Raw genomic sequence first — 23650 nt, forward strand, 5'->3', positions numbered from 1 at the left:
TAGATCAGAGGGGAGGAGGGGCAGGATACTGAAGTACAAACAATGGTCAGCCACAGTGAATCACAGAGCCTCTCTCAAAGACCTAGGATAAGCAGAGCAGATTAAATAAACAGATAACTCTGAATGGTTTAAGAGCTGGGGATAGAATATGCTTGGTGGATGGAGGGCCTGCTAACTCTGCAGTGCTCAGAGCATCATGCAGTGTGAGGAGCTGGGGGTTGTGGGGGGTCTGAGCAAATAAGGACAGGGTCATAATCTGTTAAAGCAAGTTCCAGACATTCTTTGCTTTTTTCCATCACAATACCAGAAGTATGATGCCAGCTAGTTTCACAAATTAAAATAAACCTGCTAGAAAATGTCAGAATCAGACGTGATCCCAGTGGTCTTTGTTGCAGCTCTGACGATCCCCAGACAACTAAACAGAAAGGAGGAATTCTTTTGACGCAATACCCACAGAAGAGTGAGGGGAAGGATCTGAAGATCCTCGTCCAGCCTGAAACTCAGCACCGAGCCCGCTATCTGACCGAAGGCAGCAGAGGGTCAGTGAAGGACCGTACACAGCAGGGCTTCCCTACTGTAAAGGTAACTGTTAAACCCCGGACACGGCCTCTGTAATGACTCTTGAGCTATGCTTTTGTTTAAGGTTAAGTTAATGATTGGATTGGGATTTGCTATTCTTAGAGCCGTAGGAGCAGGCAAAAATGTCAAATTGAAAATGTCTGGTGGGGACATCACAGTCATCAGTCTGTTTGTACTTCAGTTTATCAGCTATAACTATTCAGAGACCCTACGACCCAATATCTAATAAATAAATAAGAAAGATTCAGCAGTGTTTAGCCCAGCTGCTTCTGCTTTCCTGATCCTGATAGAATAGTTGGACCACAAAAGAAAACGATGTTCTCTACATAAGCGAGAATGATATGGTTTTAGAGTGATCTGCAAAAATGGCAGAAGCCCTTCATGTTTCCAAGTAAGTACTGCACATCTCTGGACCTCAGACATCTGGCTGTTTGGTGGAGACTGCGGAAGATGAAGAGGATTCTCAACAGAGTGAGTTAGGAGTTGGACCAGAGACACCGTCTAGCATTTGGTTATTCATTTATGTGAGGTCTGCTGGATCATTTACTATTAGAGCTTGTGAAGAGCAGGTGTACCCACATGCAGAAAATAAACAGGCATAGAAGTCAGAAATAGGAGGCAAAAAACAAGTGCTAACAATTACAGGTAGACGGACTAGATTGCACAATAAAATAATATGAAAATTAGCTGATGAACAAGTCAAGACTAATTGGGACTTTATGAGAAGATGCCAAAATGCACTTGGCCAACACACAACAAGGCAACTGTGTGAAGTACACATCAGTATCTTCACCATTTCTGTATCTACCATCTCACAGTGTGTATTATATGTTTTTTAATAATGCATATATTGCTTGTCTTACACAGCTGGAGGGAGTGAATGAGCCGGTGGTTTTGCAGGTGTTTGTTGGCAACGATACTGGGCGTGTGAAGCCTCATGGATTTTACCAAGCTTGCAAGGTGACCGGCCGCAACACCACAGCCTGCAAAGAGGTGAACATTGATGGCACAACTGTCATCGAGGTGTCCCTTGATCCAAGCACCAACATGACACTAGCGTACGTTGTTTTCTTGACATTGAAATTGGGTTGTTTTTATGATAAATGTTACTCCAATACAGAATTTCAACCACAACAAGTTAAACCACAACCAGGGTCCACTTTTGAAGAGAAAGCAACGCTTTCATGTGCCCAAATCAATTGTTTAATAAAGTGACTTCCTCATGGTTGCATAACCAGTTGTTGTAATAAGATGCTGAGATTTTTTTTTAGTGTTGTACAGAGCTGCTAGTTGAGGAAACACTAACACTGTTTATTATTTCTGTGCTAACATTACCTCTCTGTGCAGGGTGGACTGTGTTGGGATCTTGAAGCTCCGTAATGCTGACGTTGAGGCTCGCATTGGTGTGGCCGGGTCGAAGAAGAAGAGCACGCGTGCTCGGTTGGTATTTCGGGTCAATATCCCCCGTCCAGATGGTTCAGTGCTCACGCTACAGACTCCCTCATCTCCAATCCTGTGCAGTGAGTCAGCCTCCTTGTGTTTGTGTCTGTGGAAATGCTATGAAATAAACTGGTGCACTGAAAAATAAAGTGTTAGACTGTCGATGATTAAAACAAGTTTCAAAAGAGAAAAACAAGCATTTGACCTGTCACCTAGTTGGTTAATAATTACCATTATAAACTGAGCTATTTTCTTACACAATGTGTAAAGATCCCTCCAAATTCAGGTTTTATTTAATAATGCGTACCGTATGAGGGCGTGGTTGGTTTCATAAACAGGAAAGACGCTTAAGGCCATAAGAATGTTTCTGAGTAAGTGGATTTAGTAGCACTGCTTTGAGAGAGACGAGGCAGAAAAAGAAGGGAAGGGCAAAACAATAGAGGTGTGCGGACTATTGTTTACACAGAGCCAGTATGCAATCCAGGGAAATATCTTTCCACAAAACAAAAGTATTGTAATCCCCATTAGTGTGTGTGTGTGTGTGTGTGTCTGGTGTAGAGTAAATGTGTTGAGGATTTTGTGATTTTGTGCTTCAGGTTGTCCTGAGTTGTTTTTCCCATTTTGGATTTTTATGATAACATCTTTGTTCAGATGCAGGTGAAGATTTCAACCAGCGAAATACCTCATAACTAACCCTCCCCTTATGTGCATATAAGAGGAACTACAGTGGCCGCAAAAAAAAGGCAAAAGGCTCTAGAGCAAGTTTTAAGTTTGTCGCACCCGATGTCACGCCATCATATTTCCATGGTAGCGTGGAAATATGATGGCGTGACATCGGGGACTGTAGAATAGGCCCCTCCCCCCCTTTAGATAAAAAGGGCTCATTTTAAGGTAACAGAAACACAATGATTCGTATTTTCAGGTGAATATACACTACTGAAAACATTTCTGTCAATAGATCCTAAATCTTACACACTAGATCTAGAATCGTTTTGTATTGAAACAGTTTTCCAATAAAACAGCCTGAGATATTGTTTGAAATGTTTTTGTATCAGATTATCAGACATTTTAGAAATATAAACTACAAGTGGGAACGTTGCAACAGTGGATTGTGCTGCAGGACAGTTCTTAATCCTTTCTTTGAGTTTCACCATCAAACCTAAAGCAAACACTGTCACTGCTTATAATTAGTTTGGAAGCTCATCTCATCTAATCTCAAATATCACTTTTAGCCAAATAACAAATCTGGTTTTATAAATAGTTTGTATATGTATTTGCATTTTTTTTTTTATTAATGGCAGCATAACATCTGTGTGAAAATAAATCTACCACCAACCAATCTGCTTTTAGTGCTTGGTGTTGTTATTATTTTATATTTTTATTATTAAAAAATGACCCTCATCAACAAGCCTTGTTAAAACTGTTTAAATCTGCTGTGTTTACAGCTCAGCCTGCAGGGGTGCCTGAAATCCTGAAGAAGTCACTACACAGTTGTTCAGTGAGGGGAGGAGAAGAGGTCTTTATCATTGGCAAAAACTTTCTAAAAGACACCAAAGTCATATTTCAGGAGAATGTTTCAGGTAAGAAATGTGTCTGTTTTTTAAAATATGATTCTGGATATTTTGTATTTCTGTTTCTCCAGAAAACTTGTGTTGTGCTTCATCTTCTGTCTTTTCTTCCAGATGAGAAATCATGGAAGGCAGAAGCTGAAATTGACATGGAGCTGTTTCACCAGGTAAAAATGTGTGCGTGCGTGCGTGCGTGTGTGCATGCGTTATTATTGTACCGAATGCCGAATGATTAGTGCCAATTACTAATGAGCTGAGTAGATAGAAGCAGCCATTTCAGATTTGTATGAGGCTTTAGATGTAATCACCTTAAATGGCTGCTGGTTCAAAGGTTTGAGTAGTCTCATTGTGTTCTGACCTAATTACACTGTGTCTCTGAGTGTGTCTCAACAGTCTACCTTTGCCCTTGTAAATAAAATGGTCAGAAATAGGTGAATTAATGAATTAATGATTAATAAATCTGCAGCACATAGAAATGATTGGATGACATTTACGGTAGTTTTTTGTTGAAGCTCCGCTGTGGAGTTCTCAGGCTCAGGTCTGAAATGTGTTTTTTCAATCACTGTATTATTAATTTGTTTTTGCTAACTTGCCCCCAAGAATCACTTGATAGTGAAGGTTCCTCCGTACCAGAACCAAGCCATCACCTCTTCAGTGTGTGTGGGAATCTATGTGGTGACGAATGCTGGGAGATCCCACGATGTTCAGCCGTTTACCTACACTCCAGATTCAGGTTTGTTTCCAGTCAGTTTCTTTTTACAATCAACTGGTGGGAAAAGCAGCTTGTTATATATCGAGCAACCTTCTGATTGTCATTATTTACAAAGTACTTCTTTATATTTACTGGTTGGTACCACAGCTGGCTCGCTCAGTTTCTTAACCTGAGTTTAAAAAACAAGTTGTGTCGTAGTTAACCTCCCCCAAAGTGTTTATTCTACGCATACTTTCACCACCACAGAAACAAGAGCTGCATCACAGCTTTGTTGTGTTTATGCCCACAAGGCATTTATTATTTTTTTTTTACTCAACACCACCACCTACAGTTCAGTAAGATCAGAAATCTTTGAAGAGCACAATACACAGGAACCCAGGATCATCCACATTCAGGACCGTCTTTTATCAACACACTTACACACAAAACTTTGAAAGATGTGATCATCAGAGTAACTTAAATGGAACAATGAGAATAGTTATTTATAGTCCAGTGTATCACATCTAGCGTCTTTCCTAATAACCTTATTATTATGTTGTATTTAACATTGAATTCCTCGTTTTGTTCTTTGCTTTTGCAGCCAAAAATGACGTTCCTGTGAAGCAGGAGATGCCCTCTCCAGTGAAGACCTGTTCATTTGATGAACAGATTAAAGGTCTGTTTCCCTTTCTTAAATATTCTACATAACTATGATTCTAGCCTCCCATTTGACAGCTGTTTATTTACTAATATGCTGTACATAGAGTGCATTTTTCTCATGATTGTCTGTCACTTCTGAATAGCGGAGCACGAATCATTTAAAGAAACTTTTTAACAATAAGACTTCTTGTATTTCCAGGTCTTGCTCCTTCAGTTCTAGATGGTGCCTTGATACCTTCTATGTTGCCTTTAGTGAAGAGAGAAGATGTCACTCCAATGGAGGTCACCAGCAACCTCCAGTCTTCTAGTGTATTTAAGGTGATGTACTATTAACTATTAAATAATGATTTAGATGTTCAAACCATATTTACTAAAATTCAGTTTAGCTCAAACTTAAGTGACTTGAATATTATATGTGGAGTTACATGTATGTGTTTTGTAAACTGATGAGCATCTAAGAACAAAACAGAGCATGTCTTTTATCTTCTATTTTGTGTTTTCAGCAGACTGGTGACCTGCATCCAGCCCAGCAGAACACAGAGATGACTGCAGGCCATCTAAATAAAAACAGACCCTTCCCCAACAACTTGTCTCAGCCTGCAGGTGATGCTGACAAAGGCCAGGCCCCTGTTTTTACCAACACAGAGCCCTTAAGCACGATCCAGAAGCAGGACATCGCAGCCGCCGGCTCCTTCACTGTGCCTGCTGACTCTCTGCTCCAGCAAGGCCCACAGCAGTTCCTACTGGAGCCCAGAGAGGGCCTCAGACAGGAGAGACCTGGCAGTGGCAACGGACCTGTGGGGAGACTGTGTGGAGAACCTACACCTCAACAGCAGCAACTGCAGCTGTACCCCCCAGACGAAGTGGCCCAGCTGGAGGAGGCAGTGAGGCAACTTAAAGCCAAAGGTTTCTGTAACTTACCTCTTCAGTCTGATAATTCAATGGCCAAACAGCAGCAACAGCATATCCAGCACCAACAACAGATCCAAAAACAGCAAATTCAGCAGCAGCAACAGCAACAAATTCAACAACAACAGCTTCAGCAGCAACAACAGCAGCAGGTTTTGGAGAATTTACAGCAGCAGCTGTTTCAGTCACAGATTCAGATGCCGGGCTCAACACAAGGAGTGGTGCCAAACCAGGGGACTCTTTTCCAACAGGCCCAACAGCAGCAACAGCAGCAGCAACAGCAACAGCAGCAACAAGCAGCTCTCTTTCAACAAGCAAGTGACCTTCTCTCTATTCAGACCAACTTCCTTCAGCAGACGCCCTCACATCCTTCACCACCCATGTTCCACAATCCCAGTTCTTTGGCTGAAACACAAGATCCACAGGGGGGTTTGTTTCAGAAAGCCTCTCAGGAGCAGGTCCAAGCCGCTCTTTTTCAAAACACCATGACGGTACTACAGCCTCCAGACCAACAGTCCTCATCTCCTGGACTTTTCCTCCCTCAAACATCTCTGCCCTCCCAGCTTACAACCAGCAGTGCTCAACAACAGCAGCAACAGCAGCAACAGCAGCAGCAGCTGGTGTTCCTCAATGCCCCTGAACCACAATCAGTATTTCAGGCTCAGACCCAGCTTTCCCCAATCCAGCAGAGAAGTCCCATGGAGCAACAACAATCCTCCCAACCTCAGCCTCACACACAGCCAGCCCAGCAGGCGTCCCTGTTTCAGAACATCTCCCCACATCCATCTGCAAACACACTTTCTCCAGGCCAGCAACAGCAACAGCAGGCTGGCCTGCTGTTCTGCAACAACCCCCTGCCCACTCCAGACCAGGCCTCCAGCCTCTTGTTCAGCAGCCAGGGCCAGATGCCACCGCTGACCAGCAGCAGTTTGGTTTCCCAAGAGCCCCAAAACCCCTCTCTGCTTTTTTCCCAATCCAACATGGTGACAGTAAACCAGCAGGATCGCTCTGAGCCCATGGCCTTAGGGAACCCCACTGATCCACGACAGCAAGTCATGTTTCAGGGGCAGCAGCCGATGCAGCTGGGCAGTGGCTCAAACAACCGGCAGGGGCAGCCTGTGGGCCTCTTTATGCCTCAGTCTAACATGACTTCTCTGCAGGGGGGACTGGCTGCTCAGGAGCTCGCACAGTCAGCCATGTTTGCTCCACAGAACGGCGTGGCAAACCTGCAGACGACCACCTCTTCCCCTGTTCAACAGCCAGGGACTCTGTTTCAAACCGCTGTCAGTGGGAGCATCAACCAGCCGAGCCAGCCTCAACAACCTGGCCTCTTCCTGTTTGGGATTCAGAACGGTAAGAACTTGATTAAACAGGCGCACGTCCTTAAACATGTTTAGATGACTGCCAACAGGTTCAGATGGCAGAAACAATATGAAGCATATACAAAGCAGCTTGGAAATCTATGTGGCACTAACATATTTATTTAGTTTATTCTCGTCATAAGTTTGATTGACTTTATTCCCCTCTTAACTGTTCAATTAAGTATATATTTCTGAACTGCTTAATTACCATTTTAGTGGTTCTGTAGTTCCTCCAGACAGAATTCACTGTAATAGTATTGATAATTGTCTTTCAGTGGAAATCTACTGTGATATGACAGTATTGTGATATCTTAATACACTTTCCATAGTCAAAACTGACTTACATTAGTCATGTGTGAACACAATTGTCAGTGTGAGGTTTGTAAACTCATCGTTTCTCCTACCTCCTTCCAGAATGCGGCCAGATGATGAACACTGCTGGAAACACCCTATCAGATCAGATTATCGCCATCAGCCAGTCTGGTCAGAACCAAAGAGAGAGTGACGCACACATCCAGTCTCTGCTCAACCAGTCCCTGTCTCAGTCTGGGTCTGTGCAGAACAGCATGACTGCCTCTCAGAACATGGAGAAGATTGATGACCTGCTGGTGAGCCTGCAGGAGTCGGGCAGCAACTTAACTCGTTCATACTAACCCTTCACACAGGTTCATGGATTTGTCTCTTTTGTTTCTTTGTTTGTTTTACTGGTAATATCTGGAAGAATTGTAAATTGTGGACAGAAAACTACTTTCTGTTGAACACTTTGTGCTTATATATGATCACCAAATATTTTTCTGCCCAACATACAGGATTCATTAGGAAAGTGCAGTGAATGTGAGCTAAATATTGTGAAGTGCTGCTGGCCTTGTTGTGCCAGTCTCCCCCCAAAGAAAAGTTCTCATGATTATCCTCCGGAGTGGCCTGAAATTATCCTGAGGGACCAACTGGACAAATTAATATCCAGACATAGAACTAAGAATTTGGTTTGGAGTTTTTCTTGGTTGAGCGCGCTTGTCAAGAAAAGAGATGGACCCCAGGCGGGAAAAGACAAATTATCAGGACTGTTCTCTGGGAGAAGCAGAATTCGGCCCCTTCCTTAAGCTTTTCCTCTGAAAGTAGTGTAGTGGCCTTTTTAATTGTTCATTGAACTTGTGAAGTTCTGTATATATCTGTAGATAGATAGTCAGTGATGTTATCTGCAGCATCTTTCCGTTCTTGTGGTGTTTTCTAAAGTGTTCTCCAAAGTGTTTATTGGTTTCCATGAATAGTGTTCCCTTTAATACTCGTTCTGTATTTTTTTTTTTTGTGTTGCTAGAAGGGTAGAGTATGTGGTACAGTAGGACAGTTCAGACAAACTGTGGTATGTATAGATGAATATGTGGAAGGTGTGGAAGATGAAGGTAGCCACTGTTGACGTGGTTTGAATGTTTTAATGTGATATATCAGTGCGGAAAGTGTATTGAGAGAAGGTTAGAGATGTAGAGAGGAGGCAGAGAAATGAGAAGTAGAACTGCAGAAATAGAAACGTTTTCTACACTAATCTGATATGTAGTGACAAAGAAGAGTCTATGGTCAATGGTTTAGCAGCTAGCTTGCACCTGATGAATTGAATTTGAATTAATTCACTCTAGCTGTGTCTGGTAGCCCAAAGTGACTTTCATCAGCAGCATATGAGAAAGAAACTGGGAAATATAAATAAAGTAATGGCGTTTGTCATGGCTAAAATTAGGTCTAGTCTTGCTTGGTACAGTAAAACCTCTGAAAGAATATTTGTAGTTCAGACGACAGCTGTGCAGTGAAGATAGACACCTCCAGCTGTGAAACATATCTTACAATATTAGATACCAGCTCCACCGCAGTGTACAGATAGCACTTTGCAATATAGGTAAGCAGGCTAACATTTAGTCTGTATTCAGCAAAAACCAAACTCTGTCAGTTGAGTTTTTAGAACTGAATCACATTTTAATACTTTACAAAGAAATGAATCTTTTAAGAAAGAGTGATGGTAGAAATATACCGGTAACAAATATTGGCTGAGACTTTTTTTTTTTTTTTTTACATGTATATTCAGCACTTTACGATGCTGTTCTTTGTGACCACTTTACAGTACAGTCCCACAAGAGGTGGTGTTTTATCTTTTAAGCCACCTCTTCCTCATTGTTTACAGTGAAGAAGATACATTTTTTAACATGGATATGGATCGGAAACTATCGTCATTACTGTCCTGTGTTTGCAACATCTGCGCAGTGGAGCAGACTCATAAAAAAATATATTTTTTCAAGTGAGTATCATTAAATTTATCATGCATACGTCAGTAACCGTACACCATCTTTTTCTTGTTTAGATTTGTGGTCAGTGCATCTTATTGCCAGCCATGTTACAACTATCATTATTCATTCCCAAAACCTAATCCATTATTTATACCTGAAAACCAGCTTACAGATCTTGACAAATGAGATGTTCGTATTCAAATAATGTTCTTCTTGATAATTTCAGTTGAGATATAACTCTTATTTAAATACATGCATCTCAAGTGGAGAGAGTGGAATGTAATATAGTTTTTTGTCATAAGGGTTATGTGTTTTTGTGTCATTTAAATGGCATCATTCTGCGTCAGGCACGCATAAACTGGAATAGTATTCTTAAACCAGCTAGAAAAGAGCCTTTTTTTTCTTTCTTTTTTTTTTTTAACCAGTTTTATTAATGTGATGGATTTGGTGAATGTTGAGGAGGAGCAAAAGTTTGTTGGCTACAACTGTACATTATACATCTCATCCAGGTTAAGGTATTAACATGCAGAAACAGAGCCCATTTTACATGTTTTCTTGTAAACGTACAAGTACAAAAGACTTGATGTTGTCGTCTACAGTTGGCCAGTGGCCTCAGGACCAAAGTTTGACTCGAATCTTGCTTTGCATAACTCCTGATGACAGGCCAGTTTTATGGCTCGTGAGCTTTTATTCTTTTTTTTTGACTTGCAAGTTAACTTTTTTTTTTTATTTGCCTTAATCATTATTAGGCAATGGCATGATGTCCTGCTGCCACACTTTTCTTTCTGTTTGTTTGTTCTGTTGTTTTCAAAAGAAAAAAACAACATGTTTTTTGTGTCATGTTTAGTTTCACTGTAAGTGTACGCATGAACAAGGGGCTGGTCTCTCTGATGATGACGAAATAAGCTCAGTTTTATGCCTCAGTTTGTTGTCTTGTTTTCTCTGTACAGTTTGTTCGAAACACATACATTAAAACACCGTTACATTTTATACACTTTAAATTCAGAAACAGCCGTTGTTTGTGATGGAGATGATGTAAACTAATGTGATCTGTGGAACTACAGCGTGTCAGTTTGAGCAGTTTGAGTGGTTTTTAAAGGGACCCTACTCCTGAAGGAAACCTGACTTTGGAGAAAAGTGCTATCTGTGATCGGCTTTCTTCAACTTGTGAAATAGAAGAACTAAGATTTCCAGTGTTGAGTATTTATGATTTTGTTTGTTTTTGTTTGTTTTACAAAGTTTAGAAAGACTATCCTTTTTTTTTTATCATTATTATTATTGGTATAGTACCTGTGCCTCTTTCCGGAGAAGCGTATCTAATTTATTTGTGTGTTGGTTATTATCTAAATTGTTTCCTGTAATCATAGTTGTGTTCAGATATTTTCTAATTGTATTGATGACAGCAATGTGATTTGGCCCCCACATCTGCTGATACTGTAACTGGCACCTTGTGATGGTGATAAATGAGAGTTAAGTGCTTTGTACACGATGAATACCATGTACATTCCTGTGCACAGTTACTCTAGGTGTAATACACCTTAATGTACATATCAAGGCTTCTAATTGGACCACTGGCCCTGTAGTCCATTTTGACTTCAATAATAAACAGCAGGGGAAAATTTTACTGTCAAACTCAAAAAAATCTTCAAAAAACAGGACCAACAAATTTCAGTATTTTTAATATGAACTGAATGTGATTTTACAGCATGGCTGTAAATGTCTCACTAAGATGCAGAATGTTATTTATACACAAACTGGGGAGGTAATTACTTTTTTGAAATTACAGTCTCCTCATTTGTGTATTTAAAATGTAACTGGAGATCAGAAATATATAAAAGTGTGACTCATTATACAGTCACTACTAGTTGTATGGAAAGAGAGGGGAATTGTCGATTTTTAAAAAAAGTTCTCATATTTCCTAAAGACACAACAGACTCTTGACTGTATCTGTTTCTTGCAATAGAACAACATGTAGTTTTATTTTAGCACTACTAGTTAATTTGATGTCAACCAACTGAGCCTGTCAAGGTGTTCGAACAGGTGTTACATTTTTCCTAAAATGTCACTTTAGACTCTAGCAGGTATCATACATCATGTGCCTTGAGGAGATGTAGTAGCGACCAGATTAATGTTTTACCATTGTTGCCTGTTTAAGACCCCCCCTGGTTCTGCCAGTGATGATTAGTCCTCATTAATTAGAATGTTTTAAGCCATAAGACTTTAAGTGTACTTTAAATGCTCGACAACAGTGACCAGATAAATGTGGTTGTGGTTGATAAATGTGTTGTGCAATTTTCTGTCATGGATCTGACTTGTTTGTACTTAAGTATCCATTGCATTTATGTTATACAACGTAGATGCAGGCAAAATTTCTCTGAAACTGCTATGCAGCTAATATACTGTAAATGTAGATCTGTTAGTTTTTGAATATATGTTTTTTTTTTTCTAAATAGCCTTTCCAAAGTAGAAAAAACAAAGTAGGTGTTCTTTCTGTTGCTTGTTGAAATATTTTCTAATGCTTTGAGTGCTACCTGAAACTGATTTTTAAATCTAATAGTCAGTTAAAATGCAAATTTCTCCTCTCAACAATCTCAGACATGGATTTATTTTTGGGTGAGACAAGGGTCCCTAATTGTTTGTCAGTCTTATTTATTCCCATCTTGCTTGCAGGGTTTATGTGGAGGTTTGCGATGATCCAGACTTATTGTTTACTGGTACAATGGTTCCCAATTTTCAGATTTTTCTCAGGGCCTCCGAGTTACCAGGATGTCATGTCATTTTTACACATCTTCTTATTCTGACCAGTAAAAGTCTATGAATAATAGATTTGTCCTGTAATTTAAGAACATCCATACCCAATGCAATTTGCTAAATTTAATATTATTATTTTCCAGAAATCATTTGCTTACTCCACTCCACTGTCTGTAACATCTTAAGAGTCTCTTCACTCATAACACAAGTGAACCACTCTTTTAGTAAACTATTTTTATTCCTGGAAATAGCAAGTTGGGAATCTTGCCTTTTTGTTTCTAACCATGAGAACAACTGTCAAATAATCACCCTTGGGGAAAAAAAACTATATATTTGGCTTTTGTTGGGACGTTTTTATTCTCTTGCAATGAAATTTCTGTAAACTCGCTGCTATCTGTATTAAACATATATACTTTAAATGTTACACCTTTGAGCTTTTATTTCACGTTTTCTGCATAAGCTACTGCACAATAATACTTTGTACCTTGTATCTTCGACCACCAAACCGACGCAAGAAAATGTTCTTCTTGACTCTTAAAGCAATACGTGGCATAATTTAGACATGTTTAACAAAACAGAAGCCATTCATTTGTATCATGAGGTAAATAATATTATCACGATTTTTTTCTTTCTTTCTATTTCCGTCTTCTTACTGAAGTCCATAGGTTTTTCTGTGAGACTTTTGATATGAGATATGATATCCCTTGTAGGAAGGTTTGGTGATTAATATTTTCCCTCCGACTTCCTCATGAATACACAGTCAAAAGGAAATAAAAAACAAAGATTTTACCGATACACAGGATATGATGTTAGTTAGTTCTTCTGACTAAGATGACCCAGATAATGACAAATATGCCTAAAGCCCTATAAAAACATCCCCTCTGGCTTTTCCAGTTGAAGGCTACAATATGTATCCTGTTTAATTCCTTTGAGATTTCATCTAGACATTGTTTCACACTTTAGGTAAAGTGCTGCGAAATGAGCTGTAGTTTTTAGGGTCAAGTAAGTCAAGTCAGTAACTTAACTAACTTAACTATCTACTGCACCAATCCCTCTCTCACCTGGAAACTTTTAGAAGCACTGTGAGAATCATGTTTTGACTTTTCAAGTGAATATAGCCATCACTGCCAAGGGGGAAGCTAGAAGGGGCTGGTGTTGATTGCCACCCGGCTGCGTGGACTGTCAACTACCTTACCAACAGACCACAGTACTGTATGTGAGGCTTCATGACTGTGTGTCTCTGTACAAAAGGAGTCAAAGTCGTCTCCACTTACTGACAAGACAGAGGTCCTTTGAAAAGTGCAGGACTCCAAAGGAAAAAAAACAACCTTCTATGACACTGTGGTGGCATCTACATTATTCTCTGCAGTCGTCTGCTGGGGAGGGGGAAGCACGGAGAGAGACAAGAAAAGGCTCAACAGACTGGTCAAGAGGGCCAGCTCTGTCCTGGACTGCCCCCTAGCAATTTTTTCTATATATTTCTAACTTTTGAATAATTTATTATCAGCCTTGTGTATATGAGCTACTGTGATACGTGAATTTCCCCAGTGTGGGAACCTTATCTTTACACCATGCTGGAGCTAAGAAACCATGCTGTTCATGGTGGATTTCAAACTGGTTGCCTATCTGATAAATTATCATACATACACAGTGTCATTACAGACTACATGTAGATACTTTGATAAACTAAAGGTCACAATGGCAACACTGTAAGCTCAGTCCGTTGCAGTTTAGCAAATAGTGATGTCGGTAGCGAACGATTCAGATCTAAGAGCCGGCTCTTTGAAGTGAACGACGGGAGCCGGCTCCTTGTTGGGAGCCGATTTAGGGAGCCGTTTTTTTTTTTTTTTTTCACTTCAGTGCCTCACTGTCTCTTCTCCCTGACACTCCCCCTCATGCCATGCCTGTTCTCACACATCTTGACCAATCACGTTCGGCTTTCAATTAAAAAAGTGGAGGAAAAAAAAAACTAGCGGGGAAAAAAACTTTTTTTTTCTCCACTTTTTTGTGTGAAAGCTGCACGTAATTGGTCAAGATGTATAGCAGCATCCACGGCAGGGGTGACAGACACACACATAGCGGTCCCGGAGGACAAACACGACAGGAGGGAGACGAGAGACATTATTTATTACATTATTGCATTATTTTGGGTGATAAATTAATTAAATAGTTAGTACGTTTTATTTATATAGCACATTTTTACACCGCATGCACTGACCAAAGTGCTTTACAATGTCAAAAATCAAATCAAATATAATAACATTTAAAAATATAACATAATAATAACAGCAATAATAATAATAATTAATTAATAAAACCAATTAATAAAATGTGAGGAGCCGTTTGGGAGCCGAAAGAGCCGGCTCCTTATAGTATGCAGAGCCCAAAGAACCGGCTCTCCAAAAAGAGCCGAAATTCCCATCACTATTAGCAAATGGTGCTGTTACTAGACACAAAACCTACTGGCCAGATTTCTCTGTGCCTTTCTGTCTTCTCTGTAGTGCCCCCATCAGTTCAGGACAAACATTACACTTTCTTTTATTCGCTACTATATAAAGGACACGTTGCTTTTAATGGCAGTAGTGAAAATCACAGCCTCTAGGATGCATTAGCAGAGATTCTTGTATCGTCAGCTCTGCTGTTTACCGATTCAATTCCTCTAAGTGTTGTTTATGTTGTTTATCCATGTTGTAGCTTTAGCGTTTCGTTCTGGAGTACTTTAATTTTTTCATCTCTGTTTCCGGGTCACTGATTTCCGACAGTCCCCAAAACGCACCATCAAGTTCTCGCGTTTCTGCCGCGCATGCGCATTAGTTGATCTTTCCGAGCGCAGCATCTACAACATGGCTGACGTGACAGCGGTGGACGAAGGGAAACTCAGCAAAAAGTGAGCTCATGCTTGTCTCCCATCGCTCTCTAACTACCCTCAGACCAGTACGCGGTGTTACACTTCTGTAAATAATCCAGCTGCGGGAGTTATGACTTAAATTAGGCTCTACAGTATAACTAAATGTTGCACCCGGTCAGAAGAGGGTCCCATATGGCGACAGACCACGAATCTACAACACATCCCACAATTCAGTTCGTTTGCGTTTGTGGTAGTTGTAGTCCTGAACATGAGCCGAAGCCATAGGGTGACAGTGCCTTTTACTATTCAGTAAAACTACAAGACCCAAATGCGTTCAAAGAAACGTCCCCGAGTTGATGGTGTAATCTAGTGGTTTCTTTTCAGCATGTCAGATATTAGTGTTAGCGTGTGGTAATATTTAATATTGCATTCGGCTGTAGTAAAGTGTTGTGTTTTATTATTTTAGGCGCGTAAAAAGACGCTGTCCTTCATTCGTCTTCACTTTCTTTAGTTGCTAATTAGCTAGCTAGTTAATGTTAAGTTATCTCTGTGTGTGTGTGTGTGTGTGTGTGTGTGTGCGTGTGTGTGTGTGTGTGCCTAAGGTGTGACACATCCGGCATGCTAACCAAAAGTAAAACTAGATAGCTAAATCTCTTTCAGTTTCTGTATTACTGTACTATTTCTGTACTGCATTTGTGCTCAGGTGCAGACCAGTAGCATTACATGCATTTGTATATATATGTATGTCTATTTTCTCAGGTGTGTTCGCTGACTGTGGTAGCTCAGCATGCTGTGTCTGGTCAGAGCAGCCAGGCGGCAGCTTTGCCAAGCCTTTGAGATCAGGGGACAGTGGTTAAAATGTGCACCCCCGTGTGCAGCTGCTGCTGCTGCTGCCCCAGCTCAAATTTACAGCAACCGTTGGAAAGGTGGCAAAAGGTTGGTGGCTTTTCCATTCCAGTGCGAAAAACAACCAACCTTTTGTCATCGGAGCAAACGTGATCCCCCTTTTTTTCCCCCCTGTCTGTATGACTGATTGTTGTGCATCTGTGTTATTAATAGATTGTGCTGTGGACTTGTTTTGTACACCAGAATGGAATAAAGTGTATAATGTGGTGCATTTGTGTGTAACTGTTATGTTTTTTTTAAACCCTACAAACCTCCATGAATGTTAAGTTCAAATGCCCAGTATCTAACCTATGGCTCATCTTTGACTTCTCCTGTTTTTTTCAGTGAGCTGAAAAGACGAATGAAAGCTGAGAAGAAGGCGGCAGAGAAAGAAGCCAAGGTCAAAGAGCTGGTGGAGCAAAAGAAGGAATCCAATGACCAGGGAGCCCAAAATGCCTGTGCCTTGGATGAGGAGACACTTGACCCAAATGTGAGATTTTTCTATGGTTCTTATCACTTGTTATTTATTATACCAGTAATGTTTTGGTCTTTTCTTTTGTATAAATACAATCATCTGCTCCCCTCTTATATAGCAATACTTCAAGATCCGCTCCCAGGCCGTCCAGGAGCTGAAGGGCACAGCTGAGGACCCGTACCCACACAAGTATCACGTAGACCTGTCCCTCACAGATTTCATTGAGAAATACAATCATTTAGAGCCTGGAGACCAGCTGACTGACGTTGTCCTCAATGTGACAGGTACCATGGATATTTCTGATCTGAAACTTGATTTCTATTTTGTATGTAAAAAGTAATCTAGCCGTAGATTCCCTGTTAAGCTTCATATATGATTGGCAGGCCGCGTTCATGCCAAGAGGGCTTCGGGTGCCAAGCTGATTTTCTATGACCTGCGAGGTGAAGGCGCCAAGTTGCAAGTTATGGCGAACTCGAGGTACAGAAAACATTATTTGTATTTCTTTGCTTTATTCTGTTGTGATATCATTTTGTGTTTTGAATCTAACCTCAGTCAGCCCACCATTCAGTACTACTACACTACTCGTTTTTCTCCATGTGTATACTTGTAGTTCATTTATTTGTGTCTTCTCTAACTGTGTCAGGAACTACAAGTCAGAGGAGGAATTTGTGGCCATCAACAACAAGCTGCGCCGAGGAGATATCATTGGTGTCCGTGGTAACCCGGGGAAGACCAAAAAAGGGGAGTTGAGCATCATTCCCATTGAGCTGACCCTACTGTCACCATGTTTGCACATGTTGCCCCACCTCCACTTTGGCCTCAAAGACAAGGTAATGCCGACCACGGTTAGACACTGTGGTATTTGCAGAACAGAGGACAAAAGTTTCTCACTAAGTCACATTTAGAGAGTGAGATTTTACAACACAAAGTAGAAGCACTAGTTCTTATGTCTCACTCTAGGGCTTGCATGGAACAAAGCCATATTTAACTTTATATGGTAAACTTTTCCTGCTATGACAGTCCACTGTGAGATAGTTTGATCTCAAAACAAAGTTGGGAGGATTCTAGTTTATCCGGCTCAATGTTACATGAAAGATTTGTGGTCTTTTCACAAACTGCGCTCTTAGATTTCTTACTGTTGTTAATAGAGAAAAAAGAATCTTGACAAAGCAATTTAAAATTCTGCATTTTATTGTGAATATGGTCACAAAAATCTGTGTTGAAAACAAATTGATTTGTCATTACCATAACAAACATGAAAGCTTTTCGTTCTCACCACTGTGTAATCTGTCTTTACAAAGGAAACACGGTTCCGCCAGCGTTACTTGGATCTAATTCTCAATGACTACGTGAGGCAGAAGTTTATAACTCGCTCCAAAATCATCACATACCTACGCAGCTTCCTGGACCAGCTGGGATTTTTGGAGGTGAGGATTGTTTATTTCCACAAATTTGTATTTATTTGTACAAAGTGTGGGAATTTATAAATCAAATAAATAAAGTTTGAGGCAGTTTAAATTAGTCGCTGTGAGCTTACTTTGCTGAATCATGTTTGTTGTCACTTCAGATTGAGACACCAATGATGAACATTATTCCTGGTGGCGCAGTGGCCCGTCCATTTGTTACTTACCACAATGAGCTGGACATGAACCTGTACATGAGGATCGCGCCTGAGCTTTACCACAAGGTAATCCATTACTTTCAAGAGCCTTTCTTCCACTGATCAGTCACTTCTAGGGGAATGATTTGAATATGGTTTCTGTATCAAGTTGATGTCATGTCTGTGAATTTTTCATTATTTTTTTTTCAGAGATACATAGTTTATACATAGTTATTGTTTGATTTCTCAAATGTCTGAATATGCTCATCATGTCTCACAGATGCTTGTGGTCGGTGGAATGGACAGAGTGTATGAGATTGGTCGTCAATTCAGGAACGAAGGCATCGATCTCACTCATAATCCAGAGTTCACCACCTGTGAATTCTATATGGCGTATGCAGATTACCATGACTTGATGGAGATCACAGAGAAACTACTCTCAGGTAAGTGAAAACGCATAATCAGCCAAATGTTTTCCTCCAGGTCTCGTAGTCATTTGCTTCTTCTCCTGTGAGAGATTTGACTGTCAAACGACATGTTTTCTTGTCACAGCAGGCAGATTGTCTGTCTGTTTTTCCACAGAAGACTGAATGGTGGTTCATTAATGTACTCTGTCCCCCAAATTAATTTCTCTATCTTTAGGCAGAAAGAAAACGAAATCATGTTAAACTTGAAAGACCAGTTAACATTTTTGTAGTCTCAAGTTCAGTCTATCTTTAGTTTTCTTAAAAATACGTTTGTTTTTTTTAAATTGGCGCAAATGTTTTATCTGTAAACATAGACAGAAAACTAAACTTATGTCCTGTTTTATTGCTGTGACATAATGAAATAAGCAGCTGACTTTATATTCGCTGTTCTACAGAGATTATCTGGTTATAGTAACAACAATGGTTATCCTAATAAATAAATAAAAGGCAACAACATTTGCTAAGAATAGTAAACTTTATGACCAAAAGTTACAGTCAAGGTAAGAATAACCTCACAGCTAAACTCCAAAAAGAAACAGAGCAGCAGTGTTTGGTTAAATAAGATTCCCTTTGCCACATTTATCTGTAGGTAGAATCCAGTCTGTCATTTGAAACTAACAGCCCTCCCCTGTAAACTGCCACGTCTACTTCATCCACCATGCATTTCTAACTAAAAGATACTATTTTAAGATTGAGAGCAAGGTTGGGTAAGGCGGGCCTTGTTGTTTCGTAACATTCCTATTCCACCTCTACACATTGTTGTCACAAACAAACAAACCTCTGGCAGGAGGATATCCAGACTTTAATCATAGCCTGAATCATGTATAAACCAAAAAACGTTGCTTGTGGTAGTAGTACACTGCCTGATACCTGATAACACGCAATGTACTCATCGATAACCACCATTGAGGGTGGCATTATCAGAACGTAGATCTTTATTTAGCTCCTTTTTAGTTTTGCCCACTGGACAAATTGGAATTCTGACCTTCGTAACTGACCCTCTTTGCCTCAGGAATGGTGAAGCACATCACTGGAGGATACAAGGTGACTTACCACCCTGATGGTCCGGAGGGACAGGCCTATGAGATCGACTTCACTCCACCATTTAGAAGAGTGAGCATGACACACGATCTGGAGAAGATTATGGGAGTCAAATTCCCTCCAACAGACAGCTACGATAGTGCTGGTAAAAATCTGTTTTCATCCTGCTCATTAAGCTGCATTGCCTTTCTGGCATTATTTTTCCATCTTTAATAATGAGTTTCTCTGTCACCCCTTTGTCCTCAGAGACACGTAAATTCTTTGACCAGCTGTGTGCACAGAAAGGAGTTGAATGTCCTCCACCCAGAACCACTGCCCGCCTCCTTGACAAGGTATTAACATCATCATCATCTGTTATGCACTTCATTGTTATTATATATTATTTTTCTCCAGTTTTTTAACTTTGGACATTACAAATTGCTTCTTTCACCCCACAGTTGGTTGGAGATTTCCTTGAGGTCACCTGTATCAACCCCACATTCATCTGTGATCACCCTCAAATCATGAGTCCCTTAGCAAAATGGTGAGTCAGCACCTTGTTTCATATTTATCATCAGTCATTTTGGCTCATACTGAGATTACTGACACATGTAACTGTTACAGGCACAGATCAGAGAAAGGCCTAACGGAGCGTTTTGAGCTCTTTGTGATGAAGAAGGAAGTCTGCAACGCTTACACTGAGTTGAACGATCCAATTAGACAGAGGGAGCTTTTCGAGCAGCAAGCCAAGGTGTGTATAAAGAACAGATCTTTTCCACCTTGTATATTGTCCTGTTACTTAAAAGTTCAGGCCTCCTCGCTGTTACAGTCTGAGCATGTCAGTGAGTTGAGTTGGATCTTTTTTTAGGCCAAAGCTGAAGGTGATGATGAAGCCATGTTCATCGATGAGACCTTCTGCACAGCACTAGAATACGGACTGCCGCCAACTGCCGGCTGGGGCATGGGCATCGATCGTCTCACCATGTTCCTCACGAACTCCAACAACATCAAGGTAAAGCTGTCGTATGAATGATGATGCATTAATCAATAATACTTGATTTAATAAGTTCTTAAACCTAAAATAGGGGATTTGAATTTTATTCATTGTCAGTTCAGGCATTGGAGAGAGAGAGTGCACAGGAATTCAAGATGTCTTCTGCTTAAAGGTTTATTAAAGCTTGATCAAGGACAAGGGAGGAACTCTCAGTATGCTAGTCATGACATGTTACCACCTCATTGCCAAAGAAGCTGTCTCTGGCTCGTCTTCAGAATAGTGCAACAACTGCTCTATGTGCCTAAATGCTCATGCTCAGTCTAAGGTATTTGGTCTACAAACGAGGAAATATGTTTACACCTCAGTGTTCCGATATTGTTATCGGATCCTGCAGAGGCTTCTACGTTAATTACCCATGTGTTGTGTCTACGGAGTGAGACAGCCCTACTCTCTCTACACAAGTATACAGCTGCTCTGTGACTCAAGCAGAGAAGTCAGTGACTCTTACAGCCTGATTTATTCACAACCTCTACAGTGACTTCAAGATATATGCTTGACCTCAGTCGTTGTCTTTGAAAACGATTGATTTGTGATTTCCTGGAGTTTTAGATCTCTATGCTGTGGAGCCGTTTTCCTATGGGTTAATGTTGAGCACACACACTAACCCTAACCCTACAAAAATGCAGTCACTTAAAGACTAAATTCAAAATAACAAATTAGTAGTAAAAAGTAAGAACTCAAACAAACCAACTTGTTGCTGATCGTGCAGCATATGTCACCACATGGTGTCTTTCCTCAGTGCACTGTCCTGTCAAGACCTTCAGACTGTGATTAGACTGAACCAGGGAAACACGTGATTAAGGGGATAGAAAGAACACTGGGGAAAAAGATAACATTGTAGCAAATCACTGTATGCGCATGAGCTGTGAAGATATCAGGCAGACGTGGTCTCCATTTTATACTCATACTGTAAAAGAGAGAAAAAGCCTTCAGCTGACAGTTTTTGTCCTTTACAGGAGGTGTTGCTGTTTCCTGCCATGAAGCCTGACGACAATAAGACACCAGCGCATACTGAGGGCACCTCCGTCTAATACCATGGCCTCTGACCTCTCGTCCTATCAGATCTGTGCAGTCAGTATGGAGACTTTACCTCACTGTGGTCATCAGTGGAGCCTGCAGATTTTGTGTGTTATCAATGTTAGCCTCTGTTTTATCATTGCTGTCATCAAGGAAACTCATCCTGTCTGAGTTGCACAGTTGGCTGGTAAACAATGACAGATTCTTATTGTTTTGTTTTTTTCCCTTTGATTTTGTATTTTCATTACTGACATTTGCTCTGTCCTTCTTGTGTAACTGAAAGGAGACATTTTAATCTTTGTTGTCATCCAGACCGATGGTATTCGATCAGGAAATCATTGTGTGATCTGCTGTTGTATGCAGACCTTAATGAAATACTTTTGAATATACTTTGAGATACTTCAAAGGGTTCTTGAGTCTCCCTACCAAATACACAGAGTAGATACACCACACAATAACAATGCTCAGGCACAACTAATATTTTAAGTGGTCTCTGTATATTCATCTGTTTTTACCAGGTCTGTTTGCATTGATTGTCTGAGACTTTTTCCAAGAATGGACTCCACAAATTCTTCTGCCAAGAAATTTAATGTCTGAATAAAGTGCACATGAATCTACACTGTTCAGTGTCTTGTGACAGTGTTTGTGCTCTGTTTATAGAACTAAATTATGAATAAAATGGAAAACATAAGAAGCTCCTAAACTGCTGACTTTGATTTTAGGTTTCTGCTCCAGACAGATTAGATGTCACCAAGAAGCTTGCAGTGCAGTATGTAGTAGATTTTGGTATTTTGGATTTTTCAAAATATTTCAAAACATCCACTCTGACTCTTAAGTCGTCTTGCAGCTGAATAAATTGCATTTGTGATTAAAGTTCAGGGGTCTATTTTCAGAATAGGTCAGACATGGGATATAATATTCAGAACTATGTTTTCATGCATGTAGAATAACTTGGAAATAAGAAGTTTGTTTTTGTTAGTTTAAAACTAAATCGTTTGTATCCACAGTAGGACTGGGTCCTCTACCATGGAGACCGTCATGTTGAAACACAGCAGCCCAGAACAGACAAACTAAATAGTGATGTGAGGAGATAGCAATGCAATTGCACAACTAGATGCAACTAAATCCAACACACTGGACCTTTAAAGTAAAATAGTGACAGTAAACTGATGCAATAAAGAGAACAATCTCTTCAAAATGTGCTTTACTAACAGAGAGGAACAAACAAACGGGAAGCATATTGCTGAGGATAGACCAACAACAAGTCCAATCAGACAGAGCGACATCCAGACAGCCACAAAACACCTGATCAAACTGGATAAAAGTTAGAGATGAACTTATAACAACACCTACTGGTGTAAACATTACCAGGTCTGTGTGTATGACACTGCGCCTGTGCAAACCTGAACAAATATTATATCACCTCACTGACTCACAGTATCAACTTCAAATTTCTATTTAAAGTGTTGAAAGCACTATTTGAAATGTCCACATATTTATTAATGATTAGTTCTGCTCCAGCTCATCTCTCTGGCTGTTTTCTCTCTTTGGATGTGGTTGTTAACACTATACGGAGTCACATCTTCAGGCTCAGTAGGTTTAAGGTAGCTGATGGACTTCTTTGCCTGTAAAGCTGCAGGCCATCTTCACATTCTCTATCAGCCAGGTGTTAGACAGAGCCTCACCTAGCGTGACTGAGTGCCTGCCACAATTCCCTGCTCAGTTTGATTTTTCTCGCATCAGGTCCTCGAGGTGTTTTTGAATTTTGATGTAAGAAATGTTTGTTTTTTATGTATTTCTCCACCTCTTTTTGGAGCAGTGAGAGGATATGCTCCACCATCTTGTCTTTTAAAGATCTGTTTTTTTCTGGTGTGTAGTTCATATGTCAACTTTTTCCATGAGGACACTGTGTGTAATCACATCTTATTTCACAGTATCAGCCTAAAGCCAAAAAATCATAATCCTCACCTGTGATGTGCCAAATCCTCATCAGGCCAATCTGGAGCAGGACCTTGGCTTGCCTGATGTTGCTGAGAGGCACAACCTATTTAAAAA

At 40.3% G+C, this 23650-nt stretch overlaps 2 protein-coding genes across 5 annotated transcripts in view; both read left to right on the top strand.

Moving 5' to 3' along the window:
* The window catches only part of nfat5b (nuclear factor of activated T cells 5b), a 33708-nt gene extending 21055 nt beyond the window's left edge, over positions 1 to 12653 (top strand). For all 3 annotated transcript variants that reach the window (XM_027281364.1, XM_019270511.2, XM_019270512.2), the window contains 10 exons: positions 396 to 582; positions 1447 to 1637; positions 1927 to 2099; positions 3465 to 3599; positions 3702 to 3754; positions 4188 to 4320; positions 4880 to 4954; positions 5138 to 5256; positions 5445 to 7200; positions 7623 to 12653. In XM_027281364.1, coding sequence (XP_027137165.1) covers positions 396 to 582; positions 1447 to 1637; positions 1927 to 2099; positions 3465 to 3599; positions 3702 to 3754; positions 4188 to 4320; positions 4880 to 4954; positions 5138 to 5256; positions 5445 to 7200; positions 7623 to 7861 — 3061 coding nt within the window. In that variant the 3' untranslated portion in view covers positions 7862 to 12653. The remainder of the gene's footprint in view (positions 1 to 395; positions 583 to 1446; positions 1638 to 1926; positions 2100 to 3464; positions 3600 to 3701; positions 3755 to 4187; positions 4321 to 4879; positions 4955 to 5137; positions 5257 to 5444; positions 7201 to 7622) is intronic.
* Positions 12654 to 14975: 2322 nt separating this feature from the next.
* Positions 14976 to 22286, top strand: kars1 (lysyl-tRNA synthetase 1). Of its 2 annotated transcripts, XM_010744781.3 has the most exons (15): positions 15033 to 15116; positions 15837 to 16013; positions 16308 to 16452; positions 16556 to 16721; positions 16821 to 16914; positions 17081 to 17267; positions 17739 to 17864; positions 18005 to 18124; positions 18318 to 18480; positions 19517 to 19690; positions 19792 to 19877; positions 19983 to 20068; positions 20149 to 20275; positions 20393 to 20536; positions 21535 to 22286. In XM_010744781.3, the coding sequence occupies exons 2-15, from the start codon at positions 15865 to 15867 to the stop codon at positions 21607 to 21609; spliced, it is 1842 nt and encodes a 613-aa protein (XP_010743083.2). In that variant the 5' UTR covers positions 15033 to 15116; positions 15837 to 15864; the 3' UTR covers positions 21610 to 22286. The 2 variants fall into 2 exon arrangements, with proteins under 2 accessions (XP_010743084.2, XP_010743083.2); XM_010744782.3 differs by lacking the exon at positions 15837 to 16013 and having other exon boundaries at positions 14976 to 15116.
* Positions 22287 to 23650: the final 1364 nt, after the last annotated feature.

Source organism: Larimichthys crocea, chromosome VIII (assembly GCF_000972845.2).
Source record: "Larimichthys crocea isolate SSNF chromosome VIII, L_crocea_2.0, whole genome shotgun sequence".
Classification (NCBI taxonomy): Eukaryota; Metazoa; Chordata; class Actinopteri; family Sciaenidae; genus Larimichthys; species Larimichthys crocea.